Consider the following 11,223-nt stretch of genomic DNA (forward strand, 5'->3'; position numbering starts at 1 on the left):
CAGAAAGATTCTAATGCCAATAACGGAATATCAAGAAAGTTGTTTATTCTAACCATTCTTCAATTTGCCCATCTTTAAAGTGGAATAACCCTCCACATGATTTTGTGGAATAAAAAGTTAAAATAGTTTGTACAAAGCTAGGTTCTGTTTGCTTAAAGGGTTCCCTTAAGATCAAAACATCTAAATGTATTATTAGCACAACCAAATTACTTCCCCCTGTGAGTACTGAAACAGAAAAGATGTGTTCCCACAAAAGTTGCTACACAGCAGTTTCCCCTCCCCAGAAGCAGTAAAATCTTAGCATTCCAATGGAAGGAATGTATTTGTAAAATATTCTAAAATCAGCTCTGTAGTTTCCTTGTCCTCTTTGATAAGGGATCAGACAGAGGGCGTGTCCCCCTCCAGCAGCTACCCTTCTTGACAAACTGGTCTCGACTAATACCTTTCAGAAACTTACAACACTTCCAGAATGAAAAGAGCACAGGGTTGGTCGCATTCAACTTAAATGCTTTTATTGACAATGTCTTGGAACAATAAGCAAACAATGCTTAAATTTTTCATTCAAATTCACTTTCCACATGTCAAAAGACCTCAAGGTAGAAAAAAATAAAATAAAAATATAAATATCTGAGAATCCATCTTAATAAATAAATTAAAAACACAATAAAACGTTTTCATGGAAAACTGTTAATGTCAGAACATTCAGACCACCTCAACAATGCATGATCAGTAACATTACAATGAACATTGATGTTGAAGAAAAACTACAGTACATGGATATAGCTATTTATTTCTATCTACCAGAAAATAAAGTCATATCTTTTCTTAGTTTAATATTGGTCATTTCTAATCAGAACACACTATTGCCAGGAACACAGTAGTTATTGTTAAAATCAGCTGCACTAGATACAATTTGAAAATATCCAGCACCAGGTTAATTCCAATAATGAACCCAATAGATTAGTTAATGCTATGAGAAGACTAAGGAGAAAGAGAAAAGAGACACAGACCCAGGCCTGGCTCAACATGCTACTAACTACCAGCTCTCTGAAGTGTCACTGGGAACAATACACACTCCATGCGTTTTGCTACATCTCCAGAAGAGGTAAGGACTTGAGTCCACACATGGATGCTTTCAAGTCCTTGAGGCCCACAGCCTGGTGTGTTTCACGCACAGATAAGGTCCTCCCTAGGTCTACAGGAACCCTCTAGGGAAGACGTGTTTCTCCTCTCTGTAATGCACCAGCTCAGGCAGTGGCACTTGTGGGTGCCGGCTGCCTCCCTTCCCTGCCCGCTCACAGGGCCAGCAGCGTGGGTGAGCTGAGCGAGTCAGAGGAGGGCTCATTGCTGCTGCTGCCCTTGCGGTGGGCAGCTGCGCAGCTGGGGAAGGAGTCAGCCTCAGGATAGGTGAAGACGAAGGAAGACGTGTAAGCAGTGCAGCTGGGAGTACAGGTGACCACCGGAGTGCACAGGGGCTCCAGCTCTGTGGCCATGGGCCCCATCCCCAGGGAGCCACTGTGCAGGGGCTCCCAGTCTGCTGCATAGAAGGACCCAGATAGGTCCATGTCTGGCACGGAGCGGGCTGTCTCAGAGCCGCTGGGCCTGGATGATGCTGGGAACAGGAAGTCATCAAAGGGCTCCGCCTTCAGCTCCATGCTGCTGATGCTCTTGACAGGCTCCACTGAGGGCTTGGGCTCCGGGTCATTGAGGAGAGGCAGGGTGAAGGCCTCCTCAGACTCCGGGGTGGCAGCCTCTGGCAGGCCCCCAGTCAGATCAAGGGAAGCCACAGACATCTCTTCTGGGAAGCCCAGGTCATCAGGGATCTTGCAGGCAGGTCGGTGAGCTGCCAGGATGAATTCTAGTTTTTCCTTCTCCTTCAGCAGGTTGGCAATCTCGGTCTGCAAAGCAGACTTCTCATCTTCTAGTTGGTCTGTCTCCTGTATACAGAGGGATAAAGGAAAGCATAAGAAACAGTTTTACTCAAGGGCCCTTATGCTCAATCTCCAACTTTCCCCTTAAGTTTTAAAAAGGAGCAACCCACAGAGTCGACCTACCGCTTGGAGTGTATCAGTCAGCTCCCTCCTCCGGTTGCGGCATTTGGCTGCAGCCATCTTATTCCTTTCCCTTCGGATTCTCCTTTTCTCTTCTTCTTCTGGAGATAACTAGAATAATCACACACAAAAAAGACCGACATTCAGTAAAAGTGTCTGCCATCACCTCCATTCACCCACCCCAGTAGAACTGGCTCCTGCAGCTTCCCTACTTCCTGGCACCCCACTGTGAAACCATTTCTAACCTGCAGTTGCAGACTAGGTGTGACTTGCATTTAAAATAAGATCCTCAGCAAGAGAACAAAGAAGAGCCCAGTCTAAAAGCATGCGGTAGGAAACTTAGGGAAGAAACTATGAGAGTACTTTTTAGGGTGAGACTCAGAGTCTGAGTTGGGATGGAATGGGCTTGGAGCCAGGGTTCCCAGTTAGGGATGTGCAGCCAGCCCCGTCAGGGGCTTAATCCTCTCTACTGTGCTCCTCCATCTCCAGGGCCGCTTCCCACCCAGCCCCCACCTTCCCAGGAAGGGTACACTAGAGTTCCTCACCTGTTCCACCTTGCCCCTCCTTCCAGTGCTCTGCGCTCGGCTTCCTGTCATGGTCTTCACAATGCCAGCCCTGGAGTAAGCCCCAGCGGAGGGAGTGGGGACTCCGAAGGGGTGAGGGGCTCTGGTCTGCGATGGGGCCACAGAGGAGACGAGGGCGGGCTGCACAAGCCACTGCAGGTCCGGACTGGTCGAGATGGCAGTGACCGTGGGAATGAAGTTGGCACTGGAGACGGCCAGGTCCGTGCAGAAGTCCTAGAACAAAACAGAAGGGGAAAGCCGACGTGAGCGAGCAGATTCCGGACACAGGTGGGGCGAGTTCCCGGTGCCGCATGCAGCAGCGAAGAGAAACGATCCTGCCACGGACGTTTCATCTTAAATGTCCCTCATCCTGGATGAAAGGTCTCCCCCTTTTCCTCCCAGGCATTCCGCAGCGCAGTGCCTGTCTCTTCCATCCTGCCGCTGCGTTCCCGTTATCCCTTCAGCATCACTCGCTTGAAAGGGGGTTTGTTATAAATATCCCTGACGTCTGCGCTGACGCAGGCGCCGCTCCGGAGTCTCCAGAATGAACTCGCTTTTTATCAATGAAACTGCCTTACACACCCGCCCGCTGCACCCTCCTCCCTCACCCCTCCTCCCTGCTCCAGGCTGCCGGGGGAGGGGGGATTGCCGCTTTCTGCCACCTCCCCGGAGAAGCCAGGCTCTAGTTAGCGAGTCTGTGCTTGGGACACGTCTGCCCCAGCTAATGTCAGAGATCCGTCCTGGAGTGCAAACCAGACGTTGCTCAGAACGAACCTGCCTCCGGAAGGGGGAACAAATTCTTACTATGGCAAGCTTGCGTGCGCTCAGAGCCAAGTCCCGAGCCCCCAAGCCGGCACCCCTCCGGCCACTGCAGCCTCCCTCCAGGCACAAGGGAGCCCCCTACTCATCTCCTGGAGCGTCCCGCCCAGTGTCTCCTCCTCTGCGACCCCAAGCCCCCGGCCCCGCGGCGGTGGGAAGCCAGACTTACCTGCGCGTTGACAGGCGAGCCCATGCTGGAGAAGGAATCGGCGGGTGAGTGGTAGTAGGAGAGGCTATCCCCGGCCGGGGACGCGCTGCTGCAGCGCGAGGATGACGCCTCGTAGTCTGCGTTGAAGCCCGAGAACATCATCGTGGCGATTAGGCAAAGCCGGGTGTGGGGCCGAGGGGCGGAGACAGGTGGGCGCTGTGGAGCAGAGCTGGGTAGGAGCGCGGTCACTGCTCGTTCGCTGCGCCGCGGCCGCCGGCTCAGTCTCGGCTTCTTGGCTGCTCGCTGCAGATGCGGTTGGAGTACGAGGCGCCGCAGCCACTGCTTTTATAACAAGCGTTTTATGAATGAGTGTAAACGTCACGGGCTCATCCACGGTGGCGCCAGAGGGGTGGCGCGCGGGCCTGGGCGCCTCTGCTGCCGCGTGGCTGCCTCCCCAGCTCTCGCAGCTCCCTGCCTCCGCCTTGGCGCGTGTCCTAATCTCGTGAGCATTTCACAGTTCCTGTCTGAGGGGTCTCTTGGGACCCCTAAGATGAGGGGCTTCGGGGATGGCTCCCCCCAGGGCTACAGGGAAAGGCCGTGGAAACCTGCTGACGCAGATGTCCTAATATGGACATCCTGTGTAAGGGGGGAGGGATTGACGGGAACTGCTCGCGGGCTGCAGCCAACAACGAGGGTGCAGCGCGGGGGGAGGCGGGGGCCGCGGCCGGGGGAGGGGAGGCGGGAACGGCGCAGAATGCGAGAGAACATTCGCACCTGGTTCAATGCGGACCCTTGTTCCCGAGGTCGGGGGGGATGGGGCAGAGAGCGCCTCTTTACCCTTGTAGGGAAACTGAAGACAGTTCTGAGGCTCAGGAATAGGAGAAACGGCCTCGGGTACACGGCCCCGAGGACTTAAGCCTCGGCTCCCGAAGGAATGCGCCCCTACCCTCATCCCCAATTCTAGCCCTAATTCAGTGCAAAACGAGGAAGCAGACCCTCACCCCTGTCCTCCAGCCCCCGGGCTCGAGCAATACTAGCACTGTTCCTGCGTTTGGAAGCAGAAAGTGGATCCAAAATAAGAGAATACGATAACCTACTTTACAATACTGGGTACTTTATTTATTTACTTATTTTTTTTTTAAGGAAGACGGCGCATTTATTTATTTATTTTTCTCGGCCCTGTGTGGGAATATTAAGGAAACTGTCAAATCCCTGAGACACCAGCAGATAAACACTGCAACACCTACGTGCGAAGACATTTGAAGGGGGTGTCTGCCCGGTTCTGAGCTGGGCCCCAGGGGTAGGGAGTGCGGGGTGTGGTTATGTGGGCAGGGTGGTCAGTTCGGGATGACAAGGCGGGGTGTGCTTCCTGCGGGGAACTCAAATCTGAGCTGGGGGGCTGGTTCGGTCCCGCCAAGAAGCTGTGCTTACGGGAGCCCGCAGCGGGTGATTTTCCAGCGCGGACTTGGAGAGGGAAGGACAGGGGCTGGAAGGACGGTGTCCAGCAGCGCCCAGGCGGAATACCTCGACCGCTGGGACCCCAGGCGCGGCTCCACGTCCTGGAACACGGGGCTTTGGGGAGGCAAGGTGCTCCAGAGTGTGCCACGCCCCCCAGCCTCCTGCCCTGCTGCGTAGGACAGCCGGGGTCACGCTGCCCGGGCTCAGCCCCGGCGCGCCGGCCACCTCCGGGGTGCGAAGACGCATGTCCCCGCACAGCCCCGGTCTCCCCTTCCCCACTCTTCGGGCCCGGGGGTCGGGACCAGCGGTGGGCACCTGAGGGGCGAGGCAGGATGAGGCCGGCGGGCGGATAGTTCGGGGCGCGCGGTGAGCGGGACCGCAGACCTGCCTCCAGCCGCCGCGCCCGGGAGCCAGGAGATCCTGCTATAGATAGTAACAGGGAAGCTGCTGTTTACAGCAACACAGCGCCGCCAGGGCCGTCTCCAGGCAACGCCGCGCGGCCGGGCGCGCCGTCGGCCTGGCGAGGCCGCCCTCCCTCCCAGCTCCCCTGGGCCGCGGCCTCCCCGGCCCGGCTGCGGCCGCTCCCGTCGCCTTACATCATCCGCCAGGTCCGGGGGCTGAGCGGCCCGCGCGGGGCTCTGCGCTAACCTCCATTCTTAGAGATCCAACCCGGCAGGAGCGGGGAGGGCAGGAGGCGGGGATTCGTGGAACTGGGCCACTTGCTATTTTTGCATTCCCTGTCACAGGCAGAGGTGAAAACAGAATTTCATCATTGTATGTCATTGGTTTATGCTGGTGGGAATTTAGGCGCTTTTTTTTCTCACTCATAAAAAGAGAGGGAAAAGGAAAAACACACATAATGCGTAAACACAGATTCCTTGGAGCTGCTCTGAATCCTAAAGCAAATCTGCGGCCTTCGGTACTTCTAATTTTATCCTTGATTACAGAAGGAAAGAGGGGGACGGGAGGGAAAGGGGTTATGAAGCCAAATACATCTCTCTTATTATTAATATTAGCTTCAGACAAAATAGGTCAAGCTTTGAATTCCTGAGTCTAGCCATGCCTGCCATTTACAACTAGATCTCGGGCCACTTAAGAGGAAACCTGACTGGGTGCAGTGGCTCACTCCTGTAATTCCTGCACTTTGGGAGCCCAAGGTGGGTGGATCACTTGAGGCCAGGAGTTCGAGACCAGCCTGGCCGTCATGGTGAAACCCTGTCTCTACTAAAAATACAAAACTTAGCCTGGTGTGGTGACGCACGCCTGTAGTCCCAGCTACTCAGGAGGCTGAGGCAGGAGAATCACTTGAACCCGGGAGGCAGAGGTTCCAGTGAGCTGAGATTATGCCACCGCACTCCAGCCTGGACAACAGAGCAAGACTCTGTCTGAAAAAGAAAAGAAAAGAAAACCTAGAATGATTTGATTTACTTCCCTTTCAGGTCTAAAGTAGTTCAGTCAATACCTGAAAGATGTGTCAAGATTTTATATCCAGGATTTATCTCAAATACACTTATCCTGCCTTTACCAATTAGAAAAAAAAGAAGAAGGAGGGTCTTTGAGTGAGTCTGTTTCCTACAGATAGCTTAACTCTTTCCTTTCTGGCACCATTATGACCAGAGTTGGAGACTTAATAAATCCATCCTCTGGAACGGACAAACCATGTGTCCATTTATTGTTTTATTTATTTAACAAAAAACTATTGACTGGGCTGGAGGCTGGTGCTCACTGTCATGAAGAGGGTAGACCTGTCCCGACCCTCAGAGGGATTCCAGTCTTATAGGAAGACCAACAAGTCAACAGAGCTTACAGGGCAGCAGTAAGTGGTTTGATAGAGGTAAGAAAGGGGTGCCAGGCAACACAGAAGAAGGCTTGGAAACAGGTCCCAGAGGAGGTGACTGCAATACAGAGATGGGGCTCGGATCCTCTGTTCTCTGGATAATGGAATGATAAAGGTTGAGTAAGGCCAGAGCATCATCCAGGCAAAGCAAGAGCTCAACCAGAAGCCGCAGTATAGGCCAATACAATCTCAGACTCCGTCTCCTGCCCCACTAACATCCGAACCTGTGATCATTCTAACATATTCTCACATCTCAGTCTGCTCCTGGTATCCATTTCAGAACTGCAAAATCACATTCTAAAAAGTGGAGCTCACACAAGGTAGCCTAAAAATAAAGACAAATCAGAACAAACATGAAATTATTTTTGCCGTTTGCAGAGGTCAGAGTGACTTTGAGACAGGTGCTTATGTGCCTCCATGAGCACAGCGCTGCCTTCCAACAGGGCAGGGATTTCGTGTTCTGGACAAGTCTGAGCATATAAAACCAAAATGTATGTAGTTCGTGATTATCTATGTGCTGAGTTCCTCCTATCTGGGGATCCAAAAGTGAAAAGGAGGGCAGAATTCCACATCTGAATGTTTACCCAAATTGAAAAAAAAAATTCACTTTTCCTCCACAGTGTTTCCTTATCTGATAGACTTTTCCTATTTTACGCTCTCTCTGTGGCACTTGAAGGAGGAGACCTGACCCACACTTTTGAAGTCAGTGCATATTGTTTAGCCTGGTGTTGTTGCAACATTAAGTGCAAGGCTGCTGTCTGTACCGCCTACGTAAATGCTGCCGCACACAACCCATCCCCAGCATGCAGAAGTAGTTGTTTATTTGGGGAAGTGTGGTCTAGTGGTGAAGGGTTGTGGTCAAAGCACGGGACCAGAAGTCAGGAAGATGCATATACCCAAATCAACTTAGACTTGTTTGGCAACTTTTCACCTTTAGTCTTTTTCATGTGCTGATATTCACTTAGGATCTAGCACAGGGCCTGGCGCATAGTAGGTGTTCAATAAATGTCCCTTTGTCTTTTTTTTTTGTCTTTTTTTTTTTTTTTTTGAGACAGGGTCTCACTTTGTTACCCAGGCTGGAGTGCACTGGTGTGATTATAGCTCACTGCAGCCTTGAACTCCTGGGCTCAATGCCCCTACCTCAGCCTTCCAAGTAGCTAGGACCACAGGCACACGCCAGCTATTTTTTTATTTTTTTTAGAGATGAGGTCTTGCTATGTTGCCCAGGCTAGTCTCAAGCTCCCGGCCTCAAGTGATCCTCCCACTTCTGCCTCCCAAAGTGCTGAGATGACAGGTGTGAGCCACCACATCTGGCAATAAATATCTATTGAATGGATGAATGAATGCATGTCCTCATCCAGGCAAGGTGAATGTAGATGGTTGTGCTTTTTGGGTACTTAGAAAGCAAATAGATAATGTTCTTTAAATCTTTGGAAAGGCTGAACAGGCTCTTTTATTCTGGGGTATGAATAGGCAAAAATTGGGAAAGACAAAATTACAAGATGTTTGGGCTATTTTCAGCTGATACAGCCTCTGTGTATAAAGAACACCCCAGTGGTTCATGATGAAAGACCAAACTTACCCTTGTTACTAAGCCCCATGAGAAAGACAGTTAGTGCCCATATATAAATACCACATTGTCTGCGATGACAATGACCATGTTACCACTACCCTTTAATTTATTCATTCTAAATGTCTGGACCCAACAAGAGAAAGAGGCATTCCACAATTCTTGTGGGACTCACACACACATGAGCCCAGTGAAGGGTCCTAGGAGGTCAAGGTTACTCACTCTGTGGCTCAGACTGTGAGCAAAAAGACTGCCCCTATTTAGAACACTGGAGGCACAAGAGTACCGCACCACCCCCCGACACATGCCACCATTGCAACTAATTGGTACTAGAGATTTAGCCTCTTTGAGAAAAACTGTTTTTTCATTCTGAACAACTCTTGGCTTTTTGACAGGAGAGGATGATTCAATGGGATCCCCGTCCTTCTGCTAATGTGAGCATTTAAACAAAGCTCTGTGTGGTCCCTGAGACACGCTCCATCTGGAGCTGAGGAAACTGGGGAACAGTGGCAGTGCCAAAGACAGGCACACTGTAGCCCAAGCCTGCAACATCTTTTGCAGCCACCAGCAGTATGGGACACTGGTTCTGTCAGTGTTGCCGAATCTTGCTTTAGAAACAAGAGCTCCCTGCCAGCACACAAGTACAGCTTCTCCAGGCTGTCAGCTCCTCCGATGTCCTGAGCTGACCTTCTGCAGCTCCGGCGGACTTAGCTGCTGGAATTCCAAAGGAACCCCATCGACGTCACTAAACCTATAGGACAAAAACACACCCCAAGAAACCTCAACTGCAGGGCTCCCATCCAATAAGAAAAATCTCATAATCACCATGGGCAGGGCCAGGAGTGGCTAGAAGAAGCTGCCATATGACGTGATTCGAGGTATTAAGACATATTCAGCAGAGGTCACACCATGTCATCCACGACCTTACTCTTACTCAACAAGATAAATCTTTTTTCTTTCTCTCTCCCTATACTGAAAAGTTGCAAGGGACAGATTTTTTTTTTTTTTTTTTTTTTGAGACTGAGTCTCACTCTATCACCCAGCCTGGATTGCAGCAGCATGATCTTGGCTCACTGCAACCTCCGCCTCCCCGGTTCAAGCAATTCTCATGCCTCAGCCTCCCAAGTAGCCGGGATTACAGGCACCCACCACCATGTCTGGCTAAAGTTTTGTATTTTTAATAGAGATGGGGTTTCACCATGTTGGCCAAACTGGTCTAAAACTCCTGACTTCAGGTGATCTGCCAGACTTGGCCTCCCAAAGTGCTGGGATTACAGGTGTGAGCCACCCCACCTGGCCACAAAGGACAGATCTTTAAGAGAGACTTTGGCCATTGTAATGCCAAAGAAATTCCCCTCTCCCAAATCAGGAGAATCTTAACTAGTATGTAGGAATTCAGTTAGGCTGCCCTCTGATCTAGAACTCATAATTTCATCCTCAGATGTGACAACTTTTTGTCTTAGTTTAGTACATGATTGTGTTCTACAAGAAAACTTGCCATTGTAACTCCCAGGTGAGGTCTGATTTCTCCACGGATGTTTTATTATTCTGGAGTACTGAGTTAGAGATCGATGGTGAAATTCCCAGAATGACTCTTCTGAAGAATTCCACCTTTAAATTCTGGCCCATCCCAGACTGTGAGGTAATCAGTTAGGACAAGGACAGATTATATACTGGCAGAGTCTACTGTCCCACCTAGGGGGGCTCTGAATTAAATCAGAACACCAAACAGAACTGTTATCCCCCCAAACCTGTTTGGAGGTCAGTTTACAGAATGACACTTAGCTAAAAATCTGTACTCCTTATGGAGATTCCCAGTCCATAGGCTTCAGCCTCTGCCTCGCCTTCCAACCTTACCTTGAACCGTTTTCCCACACTCCACTCCAGTTACATTGACCTTTCTCTCCCTCAAATATGCCAAGCTGCCTCTGCCTCTGGGCCTGCGTACCCACTTTTCCCTCTTCCTCACAGACCTTGACAAGTTGACTCTTCCTCCTGACCAATATCTGCTCAAATGTCACCTTCTCCAGGAAGCCCCTCCTGTCCTCCCCATCCGATGTTGCAACCCCCTTTGCCTTCAGTCACTTTCTGTCATGTTACCTGGTTTTCTTTTCTATCTAGCACTTATCACTACATTACTCTGTCTATTTATGTACTGTTTCATTGTCGTCTTCTACTAGTCCGTAAGCTCCACAAGAGCAAGGACCTTATCCATCTTATTTAGCAGTTACCTATCCTCAGTACCACGCTTCCTGACACCAAGGCACTCAATAAATCCTTGTAGAATAAACGTATGTTTTTATTTTTGTTTATTTATTTTTTTGAGACAGGGTCTCACTCTGTCACCCAGGCTGGAATGCGGTGGCTCACTGCAGCCTCGACCTCCAGGCAATCAAACCAGACAATCCTCTTGCCTCAGCCTCCCGAGTAGTTGGGACCACAGGCATGGGCCACCATGCCTGGCTAATTGTTTTTATTATTTGTAGAGATGGGGGGGGTCTCACTATATTGTCCAGGCTGGTCTGGAACTCTTGGACTCAAGCAATCCTCCCACCTTGGCCTCCCAAAGTATTGGGATTCTGGGCGTGAGCCACTGCACCTGGCCTATGAATAAATGTTAAACAGAGGTTCATCAGTTATTGTCCTTGTGACGGACAAGGCAGCATGGATTCCCTTTCTGGACAGAGGGCTTTGATGGATGGTTTATTACCTGTATCCTTCTCAGGTTAGGAAACCAAAATCCTAGTCAGCAATTTTTTTTTTTTTTTTTTGAGACG

At 50.5% G+C, this 11,223-nt stretch overlaps 1 protein-coding gene across 1 annotated transcript; it reads right to left on the minus strand.

Moving 5' to 3' along the window:
* Nucleotides 1-490: 490 nt before the first annotated feature.
* FOS (Fos proto-oncogene, AP-1 transcription factor subunit) lies at nt 491-3,947 on the minus strand. Its single transcript, XM_033187389.1, has 4 exons — nt 3,603-3,947; nt 2,597-2,848; nt 2,055-2,162; nt 491-1,937 (listed from the first exon to the last, which is right to left on the minus strand). Exons 1-4 carry the CDS (start codon nt 3,741-3,743, stop codon nt 1,296-1,298), a joined length of 1,143 nt encoding a protein of 380 aa, XP_033043280.1. The 5' UTR covers nt 3,744-3,947; the 3' UTR covers nt 491-1,295.
* Nucleotides 3,948-11,223: the final 7,276 nt, after the last annotated feature.

Source organism: Trachypithecus francoisi, unplaced genomic scaffold (genome assembly GCF_009764315.1).
Source record: "Trachypithecus francoisi isolate TF-2019V2 unplaced genomic scaffold, Tfra_2.0 Lachesis_group3, whole genome shotgun sequence".
In the NCBI taxonomy this organism is placed as follows: Eukaryota; Metazoa; Chordata; class Mammalia; order Primates; family Cercopithecidae; genus Trachypithecus; species Trachypithecus francoisi.

Bases quoted from the DNA above. Each gene is read 5' to 3' on its own strand.
- FOS (XM_033187389.1), bottom strand. From the start codon at position 3,743: ATGATGTTCTCGGGCTTCAACGCAGACTACGAGGCGTCATCCTCGCGC. The intron at 2,163-2,596 runs GTGAGGAACTCT...TGATTATTCTAG, and splicing joins GGAGGGGCAAGGTGGAACAG to TTATCTCCAGAAGAAGAAGA. The intron at 1,938-2,054 runs GTAGGTCGACTC...CTCTGTATACAG, and splicing joins TGACTGATACACTCCAAGCG to GAGACAGACCAACTAGAAGA.